Genomic DNA, 24,387 nt, shown 5'->3' on the forward strand with positions numbered 1-24,387 from the left:
GGGAGTTGGCAGCAAGGAAGGACTTCAATTTGTTCATGTCGGAGTTCTGCGCATGCGCCACCCGGTGGCCAGGAATGGTTCTGGACGAGGGGTGGTTCCGGATAAGGGAGTTCTGGATGAGGGAGGTTCAACCTGTACTCTTTCTTAAATCACTTGTCAGCGGTAAATTTGTCAGAGAATTGTTCTTCATCCAAAGAGCAGTCAACACCTGGAGTGGACCTACAGGTGAAGTAGTGGAAGTAGCAACCTTGGAACCATTTGAGACACAATTGAGTTAATGTGGTACAATGGATTTCCTTATCCATACTTATCTTGTGAAAACATTTAAGGAAATAAAGGGGCCGAAATTGCTCGTCTCCTTAAGGCCTGTTACCACCGCAAATCGGCAGCCACGCTGCGGAGTGGAGTGGCCGCTGATAGCCCAATTGCCCTCCTGAGGTTTTCGGGCAGTGCCCCGATTTCCCGCCCCACCGCCCCCCCCCGTTCCCACCGCTCCACTGCTGCTGATCCGTGGTTAGCGGATCATCACCGTGCGCACCACCAATCTAATCCCCTGACGGCGACATTCCCCCCCGAAAATCTTTGGCCCACCCGGCGGTGCCAAAACCTGTTTTTTCCTGGTGGTCCAGTGAGGCTGTGGCCTACTGCAGTGGCAGTGCGGCTTCCCCTAAAGGGGAGGGCGCACTGCCGCTGCTGACATGTTTTTTTGTCGGCCGACTGCCCTTGGCAGCCTGGCACCCCCTCTTGCGTGCCAGGTCACTGGCCTGGCTGAAATCCTCCCTCGTGGCCCAGTAGTCCAAAGTTTTTAAATTGCGGAGGCTCTCCCCTTTAAGTGAAGGGGAGCGCCGTGGTGACGTCATCACGGCAGTCACGCCACACCGCCCCCAGCTTCCGCCCCTCAGGTGTTGTCACTGCTGCGTATCCGCCCCTCAGATGTTGACACTGCTGCGTATCCGCCCCTCAGGTGTTGACACTGCTGCGTATCTGCCCCTCAGGTGTTGTCACTGCTGCGTATCCGCCCCTCAGGTGTTGTCACTGCTGCGTATCCGTCCCTCAGGTGTTGTCACTGCTGCGTATCCGCCCCTCAGGTGTTGTCACTGCTGCGTATCCGCCCCTCAGGTGTTGTCACTGCTGCGTATCCGCCCCTCAGGTGTTGTCACTGCTGCGTATCCGCCCCTCAGGTGTTGTCACTGCTGCGTATCCGCCCCTCAGGTGTTGTCACTGCTGCGTATCCGCCCCTCAGGTGTTGTCACTGCTGCGTATCCGCCCCTCAGGTGTTGTCACTGCTGCGTATCCGCCCCTCAGGTGTTGTCACTGCTGCGTATCCGCCCCTCAGGTGTTGTCACTGCTGCGTATCCGCCCCTCAGGTGTTGTCACTGCTGCGTATCCGCCCCTCAGGTGTTGTCACTGCTGCGTATCCGCCCCTCAGGTGTTGTCACTGCTGCGTATCCGCCCCTCAGGTGTTGTCACTGCTGCGTATCCGCCCCTCAGGTGTTGTCACTGCTGCGTATCCGCCCCTCAGGTGTTGACACTGCTGCGTATCCGCCCCTCAGGTGTTGTCACTGCTGCGTATCCGCCCCTCAGGTGTTGACACTGCTGCGTATCCGCCCCTCAGGTGTTGTCACTGCTGCGTATCCGCCCCTCAGGTGTTGTCACCACCCCCATTAAGAGCGACTTCTGGATCCAAGGGAAAAAAACAAAGAGCGGAATGTCGCTCAAGAGGCGACCTGAACCGCAGCTGCAGTAAAATCAAACGGTGTGGGAGCGCCCTGTTTCGGGCAGGGGGGCAATTTCTACCCAAACTGTTAAATTGATCTTTTGGTTAAACAACCAGCTTGTTGAGTAAAACTGCATTGGAGATTATCTTCATTTTCTAACATTTATCTCAATAACTTGTATTAGGATTAGTTAACATCGATCTTGTTATGATTGATAGTCTTGATCTTTGGGCGATCAATGTTAATCTCGTGTATCCGGTACTAAATCTAATTCTGATATAAATTTATATGAGGATAGCCTTTAGTTTTTATTTATAATCCATTACGCTTCTTTACTATATTGTTCATATTCCTTCTTTCTTCCTTTTACCCACAACCCTCTTATAGGGATGGTGCTCCCTATTGTGAAAAGGATTATCAAAGTCTCTTTGGGGTGAAATGTGAAGACTGTGACAAATTCATCACTGGAAAGGTCTTGGAGGTACGTACCTGGGGACTACTTACCTCTAACGAGATTGTGTCAAGACACAATAAAGACATGTTCCTCACATAAATCCTAACTGAGTGCAGTCAGATTATATATTCTGTTATAGTAAATCTGAGGTATTTTATTTATATTTTTAAAGGAGCTTTTCCTTTATGAAAAAGTGTTTGGCAAAAACATGACGATATATGATAAAAATATTATGCTGTTTGTTCATTCTAGCTTTGAGGTGAAACTGTTACTGCCTGTTGTTATTTTTCCCTTGCGTTCAAACAGTGGCTTTTTGAAGTAACTGTTGAAATATCTACAATATAATCTACTACATAGAAGGTATTGCAACTAATTAATAAATAGGTTATTTAATCAAGGCAGTATTGTTTTTCACACCTGGTTTCGAGTGCATTGAAAGCAGAACTGAGCACAGAGATCACGTCATCTGCTGGTGAAGCTGCCAATTTACTCTGCAAGACCATGGCCTGAAATTTGCGGTCGGAGGCCTCCTGCGGGCGGACGCTTCCATCCAAAATTTCCTGGAGGAACGTAGCCTTGCGCTCCGAAGCCTAGCTGTGCAGTCCAGTGTATGGGCCCATGTCTTCCAGGAGCGTATGCGTATCCTGGGGTCACGTGGGCCTGGACCACCAATCACATTGTAGTATTCTCATGCACAGTAATGGAAGCTCGGAGCTCCCACACTATCAACGAGAATACCCCTAAAATCAAATAAAACACCAACATAAAAAAAACACTTCACTTTTTAAAAATTAATAGAAATTGCATTAAATTAAATGTTTCAGAGAAAAATGTATTGTTTTGAAAATAGATAAATGTTTTAATAGTGTTAAAAATAAACTTACCTTCATAGACAGGGTTTTAAATATAAAAATATGTAATAACATTTAATTTTTAAATGTTTTAAAGCTCTTACGCTGGTAAAAGTTGGCTATATGCCTGCAGGCATAAGAGTTTGAAGGATTTTCGCTGGGCAAGAGTTGGGCAAATAGCCCAAATCTCCACGCGCGAATGTCCTTCCTGCGGGGATGCGTGTGATTTGTCAAAAGAAATTTTGACATATCGCAAAAACCGGTTCTCGGCACATGCACATTGTGCGGTGAGAACCAGGATTCGCGAGGTCTCTTCGGGTGTGTGCGCACATCGTAGGCACCCAGCGAGCCTGCCATTTTCGGGCCAGTTTCTAAAACAGAGTGACTGGTCATCGATCATATGGCTGTTTGTGGGACGCCAGTAACCAACATAACGACAGGCACTGAAACTTTAAAAGCAATTCATATTGTGAAATGCCTTGAGATATTTGGCTGCGAACGGTATTTTTTATGACAGTTTGCCTGACACAGAGAAGCAAAACATGGCAAAGACAACAACAAAAGCTGTTATCCTCTATTCAGTTTCAACAGGATGAGTTTGGCTTCTTTCCGTGTGGCTCTAATAAAGAAATTAAAAAACAAAAATAACACTGGGGGTGAAATTGATCACCGCCAGTTCCACGAAGCATGCTCATAGTGAATCGGCTCCCCGTCTTACATCACCCTTGAATTTATTTTCCATTGTCTTTATATAAATAACTGATGAGCGAGCAGACATTACTGTGTGAAAAGTCTAAATAATAAGAACAAATCAACTACTGGACCTCAGCATTTATTTCACAACCTATTAAAGGTCATAATGAATATTCTGGTGTGTTTTATGCTGCACTTGTAAATCCTAAAGCTGAATAAGGCTTTAATCAGCTCACTGGTCCCATTCCAGCATAAAGCCTGCTGGAACAGTCAGGATAACCAGAATGAATGTAGAATCGCACTGACCATAGCAGAAAGAGTCAATATTGTTAAAGGACTATTGTCACTGATGGAAGTCCCATGAGTAATAGCAATTCCTGCCATGCGAAGTTCCCCAATATTCTCTGCTTGTGTAGTAACAGACAGAACCTACCAATGTGAACCTTTTTGTTCAGAGTCATCATTTGCTCTGTTCATTTATATCCTTTTTGAAATTCAATTTTAGAATTTTTTTTAACAATTTTCCTCGAAAAGCAGAGGGAAGAACGCTTCCAGCGTTGTATACAATATTGCAGATGCAAAGGAAATCCTCTTGCAATGGGCCTTATGCTCATCCTCAGAAGAGTAGACCCTAGTGCGTCAGCGTGACCAGCCATTATGTTGTCTCTCTGAGTGCGTTTATCAATTTATTTAGTTATTTCTCCATTCTCGGGATATGGGTGTCGCTGACAAGGACAGCATTTGTTGCCCATTCTTAGTTTCTCTTGAACAAGTGGTGGTTGCCCTGCTTCCTGCTGCAGTCCGAATGACCAAATTGTGGTAACGTGCCAACTGCAGAAACCAACCATAAAATAAACAGCGCCTAAGGCAGGGACTTTCCTGTGCAACGTCAACAGGATTTATACCGTTGTCTCATTATATGTATACTTTCACTGAACAGGAAAATAAAATAAAAACTGATATATTTATATAGTATGTTGTGTTGAGTTTGATTTAATGAAAAAAAACATTTTGAATAGAGTTTTACGGAAGTTGTAGCAAATTGGAAGTGGTTTTAATAATTAAAATCTATATTCCAAGCACTACTATTGTTATGTATGGAGAAAGAGTCAGACTGAACACTGTGAGCTCAAAGTAAAGTGTGACCTTAGTCTTTTATTGCAGGTCTCCAGAGTGCCTCTCCAATCTGTGAGGCCTCCTTAAATACCTGTGCTCCCAAGGGATTATGGGATCCCTTGGGACTCCAGGGGATGAGCCCTCTGGTGGCTGTACAGAGTAAATACAAGTTCACATATATAACAACACTCCCCGCCAAAGTCAATAGTGTAACTATTTACAATGTGAGTCGATCTGTGGCCCTTCTTGCCCTGGTTGATTGTCTCGGTGTGAAAGCTGGTATTGTTGAATCATTTGTTGGGCCCTCGTTGGGCTGCTGTGCAGCTGGCCTTGCTGGGCTGCCTGGTGTGTCAGATCCTGCTGGGCTGCTGTGGATGATGGGTTCTGCTTCGTGGTCAACCGTGGTACCGGTTGCTACTGGTGTGTATGTTGGGGGATCAAGAAAGGTCGGGTCCAAGTGGGTTGCTCAGGATAGTCCGTAAACTTGAGTTTGATTTGGTCCAAGTGTTTCCGGTGAATGAGTCCATTTGAAAGTTTGACCCGAAACACCCTGCTCCCCTCTTTTGCCACGACAGTGCCGGGAAGCCACTTGGGACCTTGTCCATAATTCAATACAAATACAGGATCATTGATTTCAATCTCGCGTGAAACATTTGCGCTATCATGGTATATACTTTGTTGAAGCCGCCTGCTCACTAACTGTTCATATAGATCAGGGTGAACTAACGAGAGCCTTATCTTAAGTGCTCTTTTCATGAGCAGTTCAGCAGGTGGGATCCCAGTGAGCAAGTGGGGTCACGTGCGGTAGCTAAGCAGGACTCGGGATAGGCGAGTCTGCAGCGAGCCTTCAGTTACCCTCTTCAAGCCTTGCTTGATTGTTTGCAGTGCTCTCTCTGCTTGACCATTGGACGCTGGTTTAAATGGGGCAGATGTGACATGTTTGATCCCATTACGGGTCATGAATTCTTTGAACTCCACACTGGTAAAACATGGCCCGTTGTCGCTCACCAGGACTTCGGGTAAGCCGTGAGTGGCAAACATGGCCCGCAGGCTTTCAGTAGTGGCAGCGGACATGCTAGCTGATATTATCTCACATTCAATCCACTTGGAATACGCGTCGACAACCACAAGGAATATTTTACTCAAGAACGGGCCTGCATAGTCGACGTGTACCCTGGACCACGGTTTGGAGGGCCAAGACCATAAACTTAGCTCCGCCTCCCTGGGTACATTGCTTAACTGCGAGCATGTATTATAGCTGTGAACGCAGGACTCTAAGGCCGCATCGATACCGGGCCACCACACGTGGAATCTCATCATTAAGATGCCTGGGTGGGTACTGTGGAGGTCATTGATGACTTCGCTTACCCGAAGTCCTGGTGAGCGACAACGGGCCATGTTTTACCAGTGTGGAGTTCAAGAATTCATGACCCGTAATGGGATCAAACATGTCACATCTGCCCCATTTAAACCAGCGTCCAATGGTCAAGCAGAGAGAGCACTGCAAACAATCAAGCAAGGCTTGAAGAGGGTAACTGAAGGCTCGCTGCAGACTCGCCTATCCCGAGTCCTGCTTAGCTACCGCACGAGACCCCACTTGCTCACTGGGATCCCACCTGCTGAACTGCTCATGAAAAGAGCACTTAAGATAAGGCTCTCGTTAGTTCACCCTGATCTACATGAACAGTTAGTGAGCAGGCGGCTTCAACAAAGTATATACCATGATAGCGCAAATGTTTCACGCGAGATTGAAATCAATGATCCTGTATTTGTATTGAATTATGGACAAGGTCCCAAGTGGCTTCCCGGCACTGTCGTGGCAAAAAAGGGGAGCAGGATGTTTCGGGTCAAACTTTCAAATGGACTCATTCACCGGAAACACTTGGACCAAATCAAACTCAAGTTTACGGACTATCCTGAGCAACCCACTTGGACCCGACCTTTCTTGATCCCCCAACATACACACCTTTCTTGGGGACCACTACTCGATTGTCCAACCTGTGAGGCCTCCTTAAATACCTGTGCTCTGTACAGCCTCTGGTGGCTGTACAGAGTAAATACAAGTTCACACATATAACATTACAGACACCAGTTCTCCCACCAAACCTTCTTTCTTTTATTCATCATTGAGATATAGGCATCTCTGGCAAGGCCAGCATTTATTGCCCGTCTCTAATTGCCCTTGAGAAGGTGGCGATGGCTCTTCTTCTGGAACCGCCACAGTCTGTGTAGTGAAGGAACTCTCACAATGCTGTTAGGTAGTAAGTTCTAGGATTTTGACCAGTGTTGATGAAGTAATATATGTCCAAGTCAGGATGGTGTGTGACTTGGAGGTGATGGTGTTCCTATGCGCCTGCTGTTCTCCTAGATAGTAGAGGTCATGGCTTTGTGAGGTTATCCACTTTGGTGGCAAAAACACAAAGGCAGAATATTACCTGAATGGCGCAGATTAGGAAAAGGGGAGGTGCAACGAGACCTGGGTGTCATGGTACATCAGTCATTGAAAGTTGGCATGCAGGTACAGCAGGCGGTGAAGAAGGCAAATGGTATGTTGGCCTTCATAGCTAGGGGTTTTGCGTATAGGAGCAGGGAGGTCTTACTGCAGTTGTACAGGGCCTTGGTGAGGCCTCACCTGGAATATTGTGTTCAGTTTTGGTCTCCTAATCTGAGGAAGGACGTTCTTGCTATTGAAGGAGTGCAGCGAAGGTTCACCAGACTGATTCCCGGGATGGCTGGTCTGATATATGAGGAGAGACTGGATCGACTGGGCCTTTATTCACTGGAGTTTAGAAAGATGAGAGGGGATCTCATAGAAACATATAACATTCTGACAGGACTGGACAGGTTAGGTGCAGGAAAAATGTTCCCAATGTTGTGGAAGTCCAGAACCAGAGGATACAGTCTAAGGATAAGGGGTAAGCCATTTAGGACTGAGATAAGGAGAAACTTCTTCACTCAGAGAGTTGTTAACCTGTGGGAATTCCCTACCGCAGAGAGTTGTTCATGCCAGTTCATTGGATATATTCAAGAGGGAGTTAGATGTGGCTCTTACGGCTAAAGGGATCAAGGGGTATGGAGAGAAAGCAGGAAAGGGGTACTGAGGTGAAAGATCAGCCATGATCTTATTGAATGGTGGTGCAGGCTCGAAGGGCCAAATGGCCTACTCCTGCACCTATTTGCTATGTTTCTATGTTTATATGTGCTGCTGAAGAAGCCATGGCAACTTGCTGCAGTGCATTCTTTAGATATTACACACTGCAGCCACCTTACGCCGGTGCTGATGCAAGTGGATGTTTAAGCTGGCGGATGGGGTGCCGATCAAGTGGACTATTTTGTCCTGGCTGGTATCGAGCTTCTTGAGTGTTGTTGGAGTAGCACCCATCCAGGAAAATGGAGAGTGTTCCATCACACTCCTGACTTGTGCCTTGTAGGTGGTGAAGACTTCGGGGAGTTAGGAGGTGTCACTTGCCACAGTGTAAAGTCCTTACTCAATGGCACAAAACCCACACGAGGCACATTCTATGGACAAGGTCACTCTATGACCTGAACCTTTATTCACAGGACCAAGAAGTGATGACCCTGCATGGCACCTCCCTTTATATACCTGGATGACCAGGTAAGGAGTGTCTCCCACAAGTTCACCCCCTGTGGTCAAGGTGTGCATTGCTTAAGTCTATACAGTATTGCAGTGGTGTTACATAGAGGTTACATACATGACATCACATCCCCCCTCAAAGTTTTATTGGGATCATAGGTTAAGTCTTTCAGGTGGTCTACGTTCCCTCGTGAAGCGCCGCAGTTGGGGCTCTGGTTGTTGAGCCTTGGTGTGAGTGTCTGTCACCTGTGGTGATTCCGGCCTGTCCGAGCTGACCGCCGGGACTGTGCCTGTGCCACCATCTCATGATCTTCCTCGGGTTCTCAGTGTCTATGCTCAACCTTTTTTTTACTTAGTCCAGATGCTTAAGGCATATCTGCCCATTGTTAAGTTTAACCACGATGACCCTTTTCCCCTCTTTGTCTATTACAGTACCCTCAAGCCATTTGGGCCCCATGGCGTGATTGAGGACAAATAAGGGGGCATTTATTTCTATACATCTCCCCCTTGAGTTACGGTCATGGTACTCGTTTTGGGACTGGCGCTTGCCCTTAACTATGTCGGTCAGGACTGGGTGAATGAGGGACAACCGAGTTTTGAGTGTTCGTTTCATAAGTAGCTCAGCGGGCGGGACCCCGTGAGCGAGTGCAGTCGGGACCTATAGGCCAGCAGGAGGCGCGATAGGCGGCATTGAAGGGAGGGTCCTTGAATCCTGAGCATGCCTTGTTTAATGATTTGGACCACACGTTCTGCCTGGCCATTGGAGGCCGGCTTGAACGGTGCTGTCCTGACATGGTTGATGCCATTGCCCGACATGAACTCCCGGAATTCTCGGGAAGTTCGTGAAACATGGGCCATTATCGCTAACAAGGATGTCCGGCAAGCCATGGGTTGCAAAGACCGCACGTAGACTCTCCACAGTGGTGGATATCGTGCACAAATTCAAAATGATGCACACGATCCATTTCGAGTACGCATCTACCACAATGAGAAACATTTTTCCCATGAACGGACCCGGGTAGTCTACATGAATACGTGACCATGGCCTGGTGGGCCAGAGCCACGGGCTGAGCGGGGCCTCCCTGGCGGCATTACCCAGCTGGGCACACGTTGTGCACCTGCGAACACAGTGTTCCAGGTCTGAATCAATTCCCGGCCACCAAACATGTGACCGGGCAATGGCCTTCATCAAAACGATGCCAGGATGCTCACTGTGGAGCTCCCTGATGAATGCCTCCCTGCCCCTCTGGGGCATGACTACCCGGCTGCCCCATAGTAGGTAGTCAGCTTGGATGGAGAGCTCATCCATCCGCCTGTGAAACGGTCTGACCTCCTCAGGGCATGCTCCGTGTGCGGGTGCCCAATCCCCAGTCAGGACACATTTCTTAATCAGAGATAGGAGAGGATCTCTGTTTGTCCAGATTTTGATCTGGCGGGCTGTGATGGGGGAACCTGCGCTGTCAAAGGCATCAATGGCCATGACCATCTCAGCACTTTGTTCCGCTGCCCCCTCGGTGGTGGCCAGTGGAAGCCTGCTGAGCGCGTCAGCGCAATTTTCGGTGCCAGGCCGGTGCCAGATGGAGTAGTCATAAGCAGCTAGCGTGAGAGCCCATCGCTGTATGCGGGCTGACGCGTTGGCATTGACAGCCTTGCTGTCTGACAACAGGGATGTCAATGGCTTGTGGTCCGTTTCTAATTCGAACCTCCTGCCAAAAAGGTACTGATGCATTTTTTTTACACCATAGACACATGCGAGTGCCTCCTTCTCAACCATCCCATATCCCCGTTCTGCTTGAGAGAGCGACCTGGAAGCATAAGCCACAGGTTGTAGTTGGCCCTCAGCATTACTCTGCTGCAACACGCACCCGACCCCAGAGGACGATGCATCACATGTCAGAACCAATTTCTTACAGGGGTCGTACAGGGTCAATAACTTATTTGAACAAAGTAGGTTCCACGCCCGATTGAAAGCCCGTTCTTGACAGTCCCCCCAAAGCCAATCACAACCCTTACGCAGGAACACGTGAAGCGGATCCAACGACGTGCTTAAGTTCGGCAGAAAGTTCCGGAAATAGTTCAAGAGTCCCAGAAATTAACGCAACTCCGATGTGTTGCAGGGCCTGGGCGCTCGTCGAATCGCCTCTGTTTTGGATTCGGTGGACCGAATCCCATCTGCAGCAACCCTCCTACCCAGGAACTCAATCTCAGGAGCCAAAAACACACATTTAGACTTCTTGAGTCGCAGGCCTACCCGGTCCAGTCGGCGTAGCACCTCCTCCAGGTTGTGGAGATGTTCCTCGGTGTCACGACCCACGATGAGGATGTCGTCCTGAAATACGATTGTTCCAGAAATGGATTTAAGCAGGCTTTCCATGTTTCTTTGAAAAATTACGGCTGCTGATCAAATGCCAAATGGGCACCTGTTGTAAACAAACAGTCCCTTGTGCGTAGTGATGGTGGTCAGTAGTTTAGATTCATCGGCCAGTTCTTGGGTCATGTAGGCTGAAGTGAGATCCAACTTGGTAAACTGCTTGCCGCCTGCCAGCGTGGCGAAAAGATCCTCCGCTCTCAGGAGCGGGTATTGGTCTTGTCGGGACACCCGATTGATAGTGGCCTTGTAGTCGCCACAGATCCTGACAGAACCATCCGCTTTTAGGACGGTAACGATGGGGCTCGCCCAGTCGCTGAATTCAATGGGCGAGATGATGCCCTCTCTCAGCAAACGGTTCAATTCGCTCTCAGTTTTCTCCCGCATCACATACGGCACCGCTCTGGCTTTGTGGTGCACTGGTCTGGCGTCCGGGGTGATGCGTATCACTACTTTGGTACCTTTGAACGTCCCAACGCCAGGTTGGAATTGTGACTCAAATTGTTGTAGGACTTGTGAGCACGAGCTTCGCTCCACAGATGACATTGCATGCACATCCCCCCATTTCCAGTTCATCTCAGCTAACCAGCTCCTTCCCAACAGTGCGGGACCATTGCCTGGGACAATCCAGAGCGGCAGCCGGTTCACTGATCCATTGTGTGTGACCGCCAATATTGCACTGCCTAGTACTGGAATGATTTATTTGGTATACGTCTGTAGTAGTGTCTCAATGCGTTCCAGTTTGGGTCTACTGGCTTTGTGTGGCCATAGCTTTTTGAATTGTTGAACACTCATGAGTGACTGGCTGGCCCCCGTGTCCAGATCCATGCGTACAGGGATGCCATTTAATAAAACCTTCATCATCATTGGTGGCGTTTTGGTATATGAGCTGTGAATGTTTGCCATATGAACCCGCTGAACTTCAGCATCCATTGATTTGCCCCAAGAGTCATCCTGCATCACAGACCCCTCTTCTGGCCCATCCGCCTTGTAAATTAGCCTGGTTACAGACTTCCTGCACATTCGAGCTAAATGGCCACTGAGGTTGCAATTTCTGCAGACAAATTGTTGAAACCTGCAAGTCCTGGCAGAGTGTTTGCCCCCATACCTCGAGCATGAGCTGAGATTCCCATTGTTGTGAACAAAGGAGCTATGACCCGGCATTCCTCGCTGATTGTCCCTTTGACTGCCCTTGAGTACCCTGTTAGTGGGTGTCAATGGCCCTATCCCGGACCGCATTGTCCACTGTGATGGTGTAAATGTCTGTTCAGCCTGCCATTGTCTCTGTTGAAAACCTGCTCTGGGGTCTATTGCTGCCTGGGGTCGAACTGCCCTTGCCTGCCTGCGTGGCTCTGAGTCGCGTTAGTGATATTGACTCCCTGATCCCCCGCCACGTTGGAGGCAGAATTGCGCGCGTATATTATTCTGGTTTCCTTCTCCCCCGCCATGAAAGTCTGAGCCATCAACGCCGCCACTTCCAAAGTCAAGTCCTTGGTCTCAATTAACTTTCGGAAAATCCCCGCATGACTGATGCCCTCAATAAAGAAATCCCTTAACATCTCCCCCCTGAACTTACGAAGGCTGGCCAAACGCCGGAGGTCCGCAATGCTCTGTCCTTCACGACGTCGGTGGGAATAAAATCTGTGCCGGGCCATGTGTATGCTGCTCGCCGGTTTGAGGTGCTCACCGATTAGTTTGCTGAGCTCTTCAAAGGTTTTGTCCGCCGGCTTTTCGGGTGCAAGTTGGTCTTTCATGAGCGCGTAAGTCTTGGGTCCGCAGCTGGTCAGCAGATGGGCCCTTCGCTTGTCGGCCACGGCATCTCCCAGCCATTCCTTCGTGACAAAGCTTTGCTGGAGCCTCTCAATGAAATCGTCCCAGTCCTCACCAACACAGTACCGTTCCTCTGTGCTAACGATGGCCATTCTCGTGGGTCGTTGATTCCCGTTTCTCGTCGCCAACGTAAAGTCCTTACTCAATGGCACAAAACCCACACGAGGCACATTGTATGGACAAGGTCACTCTATGACCTGAACCTTTATTCACAGGACCAAGAAGTAATGACCCTACGTGGGACCTCCCTTTATATACCTGGATGACCAGGTAAGCAGTGTCTCCCACAAGTTCACCCCCTGTGGTCAAGGTGTGCATTGCTTAAGTATATACAGTATTGTAGTGGTGTTACATAGAGGCTACATACATGACAACAGAATAGCCAGCCTTTGACCTACTCAAGTAGCCATGGAATTTATGATTCTTGTTTCAGTTGAGTTTCTGGTCGATGGTGAACCTGAAGAAGTTGATGGTGAATAATTTGGCGATGGTAATGCTCTGAAATGTCAAGGGGAAGTGATTAGGCTCTCTCGTGTTAAAGATGGCCGCTGCTTGGCACTTGTGTGGGGCAAATGATACTTGCCACTTAGCAGCCCAAGCCTGGAGTTGCAAATAAAGCTGCACGTGAATTAATGAGAGATCTGTTGTGGGAATATGCCCAATTATGAACTGGATTGAGAGCTCCTATTTCTCATGGAACCCTGAGAAATCCCCTTAGTTTGGGCTAATTTGGAATCCAGGAAACAAAGGTTAAAAGTTAGTGTGCTAAACCATTGTGGCACCCAGTATTTTTGCAATATATTTTTAATGACAAATTGTTTGTTGCCGAGTTTGGTTCAAAATTGAGCCCAATGCATGCAACGACAGAATTAGGTAGAGTTTATATAGCGACCAAAAATCTGCAGTCCTTCTAGTACACTGTTGTATTTCCAGCAGGAATGCACTGGGAATTAGGCTGAGATCCAGACAGGTCATGTCCCAGCCTTGCATGGAAATATGTGGGGGTGGAGCCTCCGTCTGTCCCAAACAACACCAGGGATGTAGGAGGGGGTGGGGCCAGGAGTTCCTGCATCCCCAACTAATGTTCCCCCGAAGGTGCACAGGAGGTCCTGTGCAGGCCGCTCATCAGCTGCTGCCAATTGGAAAACATACCCCGCATAAAGAGGCCGCGCACCAAAAAACAATTAGACAGAACATTGTCCTCCCTGCATAGAGGCTAGGATCATAGCCTGGATCCCTGATGATTCTGCAAAATGTTTTAGGCATCCCAGCTGCTTGGGTCAGTCGGAGGCTCCACCCCCACATAGCCGAATGGGAGACAATTCAGACTTTTTATCGCAGGGAGCCTCAGCACCTCCCCCACAGAACTGGTAACTTGTACTGCAGCCATCATCATCATCATCGTAGGCAGTCCCTCGTCACTTGCTTCCACGCCAAAAAGGGATGAGTTCACAGGTAATTCAATGAAAGATATAATATTCCAGGTTTCGAACTACATGTTGAAGGGTGGAAGATGCCTGTACGTGGATTTTTTTAACGTGTGGTGGCCATTGCACACCAGCCACCACACGGGCTTGACAGAGCTAGGTCTTGGTCCAGTGGCAAGGATTAACCAAGACGACTGGAGACAAGCTCTGCTGCACAGACCTAGTGCACATGCACAAATATCGCTGTGTGGGCTGGCCCGTGCTGCCCCTGGGCCCTCGCCTCTTCTGGGCCCCGAACTCATGTCTCTCCTGGGCCCCGATCACATCGCTCCATGATCACTCGCCTCACCTCTGCCCCAACCTCGTCGCTCCGTCGCACATTCACACACACACACACACACACACACACACACACAGATACACATATCCAGGAAGAGACACACACACACAGATTATATATATAGAGAGAGAGAGACACACACAGAGATATATATATATACAGGACGAGAAGCACACACACACAGATATATAAGAGAGAGACACACACACACACACACACACAGATGTATATATATTCAGGAAGAGACACACACACACACACATACATACACAGATATATATATATATAGAGAGAGAGACACACACACAGATTTATATATATTCAGGAAGAGACACACGCACACACACACACACATACACAGATAGAGAGAGAGAGAGAGATACACACACAGACAGATACTGCAGTATGCTGCCTTTGGGAGCAGGTAGGCACCTTAAATGCACTCCTAGTGGCACTAATGTGGCTTTGCCATGGTAATTAAGAGACTCCTCCCTGGCCCTATGAACTTTGGCAGGGTGAGCAGTAGGTGCTTTAGGTGGGTAGTTGCGTTGTGATGTGGCCGTCGTGGATTATCGTCCCCATATTCTTATAACTTAATGGCCATGGCCTTTTAATAGTTAGAGTGGAGCCCTTTCTCAATTACAAATATACCAAAGCTTTATTCAGCTTTAATTTGGACAAGGTAAGGCTTGATATTTTACATTGAAATCATTGGCTTTCAGTAAGGCTCAGACTCAATTGATGGGATTGACTTATGTTATCTACGAATGGTATGAGCTCACAATTTAGTTCAGGTAAAAAACTTGCTGTAGTGTTCGCTTGACAATTGAACTGTTCATCAAATGTTCACTCTGACGCTTTACTTCTCTGTCTCTCGGGACAATTTGACTTTCTTTTCAAACATTTGCCCTGTCGTCCGATCTTTACATTGTGCGAGGAAACATAGGGATCCCTCACGTTGCTCATTGTTCCACAATGTAACCCATTCTTCTGGTCTGAACAAACTGTTATCCAGAATGTGGCCCACTGTGCCACTGTGACCAGGTGACGTATTCAACAGTGTTGCCATTGATCAGCCCAGCCATCAGTCAAGAAAACCATGATTAATGTGAAATAATAACGTTTTGTCAGAGAGGCCTCTCAGAAATCTAATGCAATAGAATAAAAAGACAAATACTACACATGCTGCAAAAATAAAAACAAAATAAGCTGTGATCTATGTTCTGACAACATTAACTTATATTCTTTCTTCATAGATGCTGAGAATTTTTTTTTGTTTTTCTTACAAATCTAATTAATTACCTGTAATGGCTACCAGAAAATAAAACTACAAATAATAAGGGAGCTTCTCAGAAGAGCCCCACAATGTTGACAGGGCATTAGTCAGCCTTCCATTTGGGAGCATGCGTAATTAAGGATGAGTAAAAAAGGTTAGAATTAATGTCACCTTCAATGTCGCTGTTTTAATGTTTTGACTTTTCTTTTGTAATCACAAGGGATGTATTTGCTAATTCAGACCAATGTTACTTCGCCGTGACTTTATTACTTTTGCTACATTTGAATGGATAATTTAATGTGAAGAAGTAAAATAAAACGAGAATGCCACAAGGTAGCACTATTATACCATGTAATCTTTAGTTACTGTGGTCTTTGCGTCTCAAAGACTGTACAAAGAATCGAATAAGATGTGTTTTATATTACACGTTCCAATGACTCATTAGGCAATTACAGCAGCACTGCTTCCTGCATATATAATTTCAGTGTCTTGAAATATGATCAGTCAGTTTGGTCAGTTGGAGATTGTGTATACATTTTAACATTTTAATACATTTTAATCTTTTACTGACTTTACACAGCCTTGTTTTGATTGTAAACCGTCTCTGACAGGATTGCAAATACTTTTTATATTGTAGAAGTTAAAATATCAAAAGTGCCGTGAAATGTAAAAACGCATCTGGGTTGATTGAGTTGTTAGCAGCTTTGTCTTGGGTAAGTGGCACACTTCTAACCAACACTGTATCAATGAATTGAATGCCTTAATTTAGTACAGTTCAAGTCATTGGTACATATATTGTAGAAGTAACAGCTGCAATGTATTCAACTTGTATGTATTACTGACCAGAATCAGGCATACAACAGAATCAGCATCTTTGGTTAAAGTTGGAATTGTCCCTGAACTACTTCAATCATTTTTTTTTTCAAGTAAGCTAGTTAAATGAATTTTAGGAAATTATAAGCGTCAGTGAATTTGCTGGTTTGATTTTTTGGAGTTTAGTTTTTATAGTCCTCTGCTAGTGGTTATCAGCACATATCAGCTGCAAACCAATTAGATGCAAGACTGTGGCACCCAAAAGTGCTTATAATTTACCTGAGACTCAGCATTATTCAGGAAGTATGCCTCCATATGAAATGGACTCAGTGTAGGAGTGTGCTTGCATATCCTAAAACGCTCAGGATGATGAGGGTGGTGTTGCCTTACAAAAGGATGCTTACCCAAAAGCAGGACTGAACTGGAACCAAGTCCAGCTCACATTGATACGATGAAAGAACTCATCGGCTTGTTGATTAAGAGTTTGGGCAATTTCAACCAGGGACCAGTCACCACAAAAGTGGCCTCAATTTGGCAATGACTAGCATTAGGTTAGCAAACTCACTCAGAAAGGCCACAAGGAGGTGCAGGAAATGACAAAATGCTGCTTTAGTGCAGTAGAGGGTGTTTTGGCTGCCCGTTACACACCCCACCTGACAACTAATACGCTACAGCCTGTTTCTGCTCCCGCTGAAGTTGAACTTTACCCCCGGGTGTCTGAATGGGAAGTGATCCATACATCAGACTAAAATCCCACAACAATATCAACGACAACAACTTGCATTTATATAGCACCTTAAATGTAGTAAAACACCCCAAGACCCTTCACAGGAGTGTTATACTTAACTTGGAATTATAACAAGTATATCAAACAAAACTTGACACTGAGCCACATAAGGAGATGTTAGGACATGTGACCAAAAGCTTGGTCAAGGAGGTAGGTTTTAAAGGGCGAGAGAGAAGGAGAGAGGCGGAGAGGTTTAGGGAGGGAATTCCAGAGCTTAGGGACGAGGCAGCTGAAGGCATGGCCACCAATGGTCATGATGACTATGATGAGCATAAATTTTTGTTTTCAGAATAGATAGTCACTGTGAAGTATGTATCTCTCAATGTGATGAATAATTGCTACAAGTGTGAAGTTTCTGCAATAGATTTGCTTTGTTGGACACGATGGCAGATTTTTGCTGTGGCAGGAAAGAATCAAATTCCTGCAGGAGAGACCACAGTCATTGCAGCTGGAAATCAAATGGGTAAAAGGCTGAAGAAGTGAGTTAATGTGAAGATTATGAACTTAGAAACCCACCTCTTGAATAAGCTTATATTTTCTGACCTTGAAATGTGTTTGAAGTTTTAAAAATTCTTAAGCTTTAAGCAACAAGCCAAGAGAAGCTGGACTTGTTATTTACAATAATATTGTGACAAATCTAAACATCACCAACAGGTGCAGGGAGCAGAAAAACATCTGGGAAAATTGACTCATTTATGCGTAGAAAAGTTGTGTTGTAAACAGTGAGAGATATTTGCTTCTTAAAGGCTGATTGTCAGAAATCTGCTGTGTGAGCATTTCAGTATATCTCTGTTGAAGATTTGAAAATCTGCACCCAATTCACATTCAGATGGTATATGGCAACAAAGCTTTTTTTCCATTGTCCCCTTGTACAAAACAGCAAGAATCTACTACAAGCAAAATGGAATGGTTCATGAAGGGAAAGTTGTCATTTGCAGCGAAAACCCATCCTCGAGATGTCAGTGCCCAGTAAAAAAAATTGTTAATTGAAACCTTAGTCGCTACCTAAATATGTATATAAAACTGAACATCATGAAATAATTAATCCAAACATATCCACCAGCTCTCTCATATTATTAAGAGTTTCCATCAATGTAGTGCATGGGGCAAGAGATAGTCTTTAATGCTTAATTTCATGATACTCGAGTTACCTTTAAGATGATCCAGGAGACTAAAACTGCCTCAATTAATTTGAATTTGGCCAACACTGAGCAATGAAAACTTGAATGTGAACGGCATATAAGAGGCGTTGCATGTGAATAGAAGTCTTTGACCAACCTGAAAACTTGGCAGATTTTTCAAATGACAAAAAATGCTTCCATAGTACTCAGCGGGTTGACCAGCCTTGTGTGCTTTTTCTATCCTATTTTCTCCAAAGAAATTGAAAGAAGATGAACTCATAATTGTAATCTGTTATTATGCTAACATTTTGGAAGCAGATGTGATGTTTCTATAATTTGCTTTTTCAGTATTTTTACATTTGCTTCGTGGGCAAAGCTCTGATGTAACTTGTTTTACATAAACCTCAAAACACTCCACTTCTCTTAACCAACATAACACCGCAACAAACATCATTGAGACAGCTGTGTAGTTAAGTAGTTACTTATGATCGCTTTGTGGGAAGCGGTATTTGTACTCAGATTGACCGTCATCTCCAGCTGATAAAACAACCTTGTGGAGTAAATGCTGTCCAACTAAACTGAGTCACTAAACTAGATCAGCAGGGGACTGTGGTTTCCACCATGCTGATCAATGAATGAAGAAAGAAGGATACAAATGCTCTTTAATTTAAGAACACAACAATGCATATTGCAGTGGAACATATAAATGTATAAAAATATCAGACAGGAAAATACCAGCTGGTCCATCGATCCTATCCCATGCAATTGTGATGCCTTTAGCGACAAATCAGATCAAAAACCAAAGGTCAATTGGGGGACAAAATCTGGAAAATTCTTCTTCGAACCCTGTAGGCAATCAAACCTAGTCCAGCAGACCACATTGACCATGACTTATATTAATTGGGATTTACATCCAGTATGATGTGATCTCTGCCTGAGTCAGGAATTGGTCCAGCTCTCTTGTGAAGCTACAAAGTGAATCAATACCCACTGCACAAGCTGGCAGCCTGTTCAACATGTCTCCTATTCTCTGGGAAAAGCTGAACCGCCTAATATCTAACCGATTTCTTCACTTACGTAATTTATATGCATGATACCTGGTCCTCCTCAACCTGTCAAATTAAAGTAATTTGTCAGCCTGCGCACAATCTCGTCCCCTCATTATTGTATGGACCTCAATCAAAATGACCATAAGCCTGCGCTTCTCGAAATTATATGGATCCAGGGTTCGAAATTCGATATCTTTTCGGGCGGTAACTGAGGCGAACCGGGACTTCCTGCGCCCGACACGGATGTCCCGCCCCGGCTGCAAAATTGGGGGTACCATCCCCAAGAGAAAGTGGAGCGCAATGTCAGTCGCTCCAATTCCTATCGAGGGCGGGACCAGGGCGGACTGCGTGCAAATTCTTTGGCGCTACGCGGCCTCTCCGCGCAGCGCTGGCACGAGCTCAGGGCCTCCCCTTCCATTAAAGGGGAGGGCATGCTGCGAGCTCTGCAATGGGGTGACAGGCCTCCACTACGCCACTGGGGATGCGGGACGTTGTGGCCACAGCCGGGCAGCATCATTGCGTCACGGACCCCGTGAAATATACAATGGAAGTCGGCTGAGAAAAAAAATGCCGCTGAGTACCTCCCCTTTACTTTTCGGCCCGCGAGCGGAGTGCGGGCCGGTTCACGACCCGCGAGGTTGGCGCTGACATTGCCTGCGAGAGCCTCACTGGGCGCTGCCCAACTTCTGCTGCGGGGCGAAAACGAGTCACTGCATCGGCGCGGCAGGAGCGGGATCTGCCGTTTTTTTGTTTCTACTAACTCCCGTGCAATTCGGAGGAGCCGGTAGCCCCACCCCACAACAGGCGAGAAATCATTTGCAAACGGATGCACCCCCGATGCAACCGATGCAAATTTCTCCCCCCACCCCCCCAGTTTCTTAAGCCTATCTGGGTTGTTAAGGTGTTTTAAACTGGGGGATCGGGCAAGGAAGTGGAGCTGAGTCCGTGATCAGATCAGCCATGATCTTATTGAATGGCGGATCAGGCTCCAGGGGCTAAATGGCCTACTCCTGCTCCTATTTCTTATGTTTATAGCTGCACTCTCTGGAAAATTGAGTACGGCAAACATTATTTTAGTTGAGGAGGAATAAAGGCTTGAGTGGTGATGATGATAGGTGACACAATGAAGCATTTTGATGGGATTTACTTCATCCCTTAATGGGCTCAATCTTGCTAGATTGTGTGACGTGAGTTAGACTTTTTACAGCATCCATCAACAACAACTTGTATTTATATAGTGCCTTTAATGTAGTCAAATGTCGCAAGGCACTTCACAGGAGTGTTATAAGAAAAAAAAAATTTGACACCGAGCCACATAAGGAGAAATTACGGCAGATGACCAAAAGCTTGGTCAAAGAGGTAGGTTTTAAGGAGTGTCTTAAAGGAGGAAAGAGAGGTAGAGAGGTGGAGAGGTTTAGGGAGGGAGTTCCAGAGCTTGGGGCCTAGGCAGTTGAAGGCACGGCCACCAACAGTTGAGCGATTATAATCAGGGATGCTCCAAGAGGGAAGAATTAGATGAGCGCAGGCATCTCGGGGGGTGGGGGGGTTGTGAGGCTGGAGGAGATTACAGAGATAGGGAGGTGCGAGGCCATGGAGGGATTTGTGAACAAGGATGAGAATTTTGCTCGAATATAATTTGCGCCCCAACTTGCGAAGTGCAAACTGATAATGGCACGGCAAGGGCAAGGGGCATCTGAGACCTTAGCGAACAACAGGATTAACAGTGTATCAATGAGATTTTAGCATTGAGAAACCAACAGAGGGAGGACTGAGAAGGAGGGTGAATTAGAGTCAAATCAGGTACAGAAAGAATAATAAAGAGAGGGAAAGAAGATTTGGATTACAAGAGAGAGAAAAAAAGTAGAAAAGAAAAGTAAGAAAAATAAATTCAAATTTGAAATTTTTTAAAACTCTTAAGAAGAATTTACTACATGTAAGAATGAGAAACGACAGTTTAAATTGTCCCCTTTCTGAGCTGGAGGGGTTGATTGGCATTGAACAATTATCACATCGTTAAAAGGGTACTTATGCTGTTAATTATGAACCCTAATTTTGTGCAGCGAGTTTAATGGGCCATTAATGTGCATTCCAGCAAGTTTGTAAAAATAATGAGGAGCCTAAGGGTGAGAATCTGTTTGTGCGAAGTAAGCGGCAGAACGACATAAATCGACCAGTATGTTCTTAGATTCACAACTCTAGCCATATCTCTTAACCCCCTGAACTACTTGCTGGCCGATTTGCACATTAATAACGGTGTGCATCATTATTTTTCCAGGAAGATTTGATCCATCATGATTGTAGACAAATGGAAAGGATTTAAAGATATCATAAGCACCGTAACATTGATTGGCCAAGGTGTAACTGTAGAAAATATGAACTAATTTCGCTGCTGATTATTTATGAATGTATGAAATTACTCACCTCTTTACCGTGCAATGTCCAGAACTGTACTGGACAGTTTAGCACTATAGTGCACAAACACATCTGATACCTGTTACATTTATTAAGACAAGAAAGCTGGTCAGTTTAACAACTATACTGATTATAATTTGAGTTTGACATTACAGTGGAATCCTGTTGTATATGGTAGATGGAGAAGGATGAAATATTCAGATTTGTTTGAACTAAAACTACTTCACTCGCAAGACTGTCCCGATACATTCCCAATAGAATCTATCTTGTTAGAGCCCATATTTATATTGCACCATTGCAACATTGAAAGTGTGGATTAGTAAATGGCTGTATTTGAACTTCATGGTTTAAATCAAAATTTCAAATGGGTCAGTATATGAGTGGTAAAACTCTATTAGATGGCCACTGAGTCTGGTGTATATCATATCAGCTGTGGCTCAGTGGATAGCACACTTGCCTCTGAGTCAGATGGTTGTGGGTTCAAATCCCACTCCAGGAACTTGAGCACAAAAATCTAGGCTGACACTTCAGTGCAGTGCTGAGCGCTGCACTATCGGAGGTGCTGTATTTTGGATGAGATGTTAAATCGAGGCCCTCGTTTGCCTTCTCAGGTGGATGTAAAAGATCCCATGGCACTATTTTGTTGAAGAGCAAGGGAGTTATCCCCGGTGGCCTGGCTAATATTTATCCCTCAATCAACATAACAAAAACAGATTATCTGGTCGTTATTACATTGCTGTGTGCAAATTGGCTGCCGTGTTTCCCACATTACAACAGTGACTACACTTCAAAAATACTTCATTGACTGTAAAGCGCTTTGAGATGTTTGGAGGTCGTGAAAGGCGCTATATAAATGCAAGTCTTTCTTTAGCCAAAACCTGTCGACTAGAATTAAATGGAATGCAGAACCCACCCTTCCAGCCCCAGCTGCCACAGATCAATTGCATCCTTGAATCAGATCACCACAACTTATGTGAGGAGGCCTCTGCCTCCAGCCCTGCACTTGCACAGACAAGTTTCATCGGAAATGTACGCAGTTCATTCAAAGGCAAGTTTAGTAGCTGGGTGGATTGATCCCGCTGGTGCAGTCTAGACCAGCAGGGCTGAGGAAATATGGTATGGTGTGTTCTAACCTGAGCCTCACAGGAACCCACCCTGCATGATTTTCTTATCGAGCTTCATGCCTGCATTAGCGAAGCTGCATTATTGTCTCCAGAGGCAACACCTGAGGATCTGAGGACCCGCCTGTGCCAAGTGTAAATGGTCATGGGCAGCAATGCTGGATGTAAGGCTGCTGTTTTACCCGAGCGATGGGAGAGGTGAGCTCACAGCCAGCCTGCAAGGTCCAACAATGTGATTTTTACCCTGTTGGTCTGTCTGGCACTTTCCCCTCCCACACCCAAACTAAGCCTATTAGTTAAACCAGTTACGGCCAATCTAATTCTGCTTCTCAGCGACAACACGCCTATGGAATTGTCTCTTGTTTGGTACTCTGTACGAAGCATGTTGGGAATGGAAATGGCATTGAGTATCAGGGGAAAAGACAGCAAAGTTAGAATTGAATGTATTCCTTCCAAATGTCACCTCCAGCAGAAAATTTTGAATTATTACGTTAAGAATGGTACGTTCTGTTTAGTTTTAAAATCCTTTTTTTAATCAGATTTTTTATTTTAAACATTAGGAACAATAAATACCATTTAGGTTTGCCCTTCAGCATATGAACCAGGTCGCCACTGTGTAAAAGCTATGTGAATAGTCGTTCTGCTCTCACCTCTTCTCAAAGGTCCTCTGCATCCCATAGGAACAGGAGTGGGCCATTCAGCCCCTCGAGCCTCTTCTGCCATTCAATGAGATCATGGCTGATCTGCTACCAAACTCCATATACCCGCTTTTGCCTCATATCATTTAATACCTTTGGTTAACAACAATCTATCTCAGATTTAAAATTAACAAATTGCTCCAGCATCAATTGCCATTTGCCCCACTGAACACAGCAGAAAATAAAGCATCACTTTTGGTACAAGGCTTGAAGTGAGGCTGTGTTGAAACTGCGTTACTGGCTTGTGAATATTGCTGAAGATCATGGAAGATTCTGAATGTTAATGTTTCATCATTGTAGCACCTCATGACTTTCATCTTTTAGAGATTCTGTCGTACAGCAGATTGTCTTTGTTCGTAAACTAAGGCTGTGTACAAAAATTGAAGATTACATTTAAGGAAAAATATCACCTCCAGGCAGAAAGCATAAGCTGTTTTTTGATATGCTTGAGAGCAACTTATTGACTTTAATAATTTAAGAGGCAATAAAGGAAGTATTTGGTGAGTGAAAAGCCTCAGCTTCACAGTGACTGTCAGCTCTGTGACCTAGATTCAGTAAAGGATTTTCATTGGATGTTGGGTTCAATTCTATGCCGTGCACCATGGCAAACATCACAGAAATAAAATGCAGTCAGTGTGAATTCAGTTCAGCAAACTTGCCATTTAACAGATCCAATATTAAGTCGGTCTCCTGGCATAAGCGGGACTCCAGTTCCCCT

General features: G+C 45.6%; 1 protein-coding gene across 9 annotated transcripts in view; it reads left to right on the top strand.

Annotated features, from left to right (window-relative positions):
* The window catches only part of ablim1b (actin binding LIM protein 1b), a 569,062-nt gene that overhangs the window by 393,994 nt on the left and 150,681 nt on the right, over positions 1–24,387 (top strand). For all 9 annotated transcript variants that reach the window (XM_070876584.1, XM_070876581.1, XM_070876586.1 and 6 more), the window contains exon 6: positions 2,106–2,199. In XM_070876584.1, coding sequence (XP_070732685.1) covers positions 2,106–2,199 — 94 coding nt within the window. The remainder of the gene's footprint in view (positions 1–2,105; positions 2,200–24,387) is intronic.

This window comes from Pristiophorus japonicus, chromosome 3 (genome assembly GCF_044704955.1).
Source record: "Pristiophorus japonicus isolate sPriJap1 chromosome 3, sPriJap1.hap1, whole genome shotgun sequence".
Classification (NCBI taxonomy): Eukaryota; Metazoa; Chordata; class Chondrichthyes; family Pristiophoridae; genus Pristiophorus; species Pristiophorus japonicus.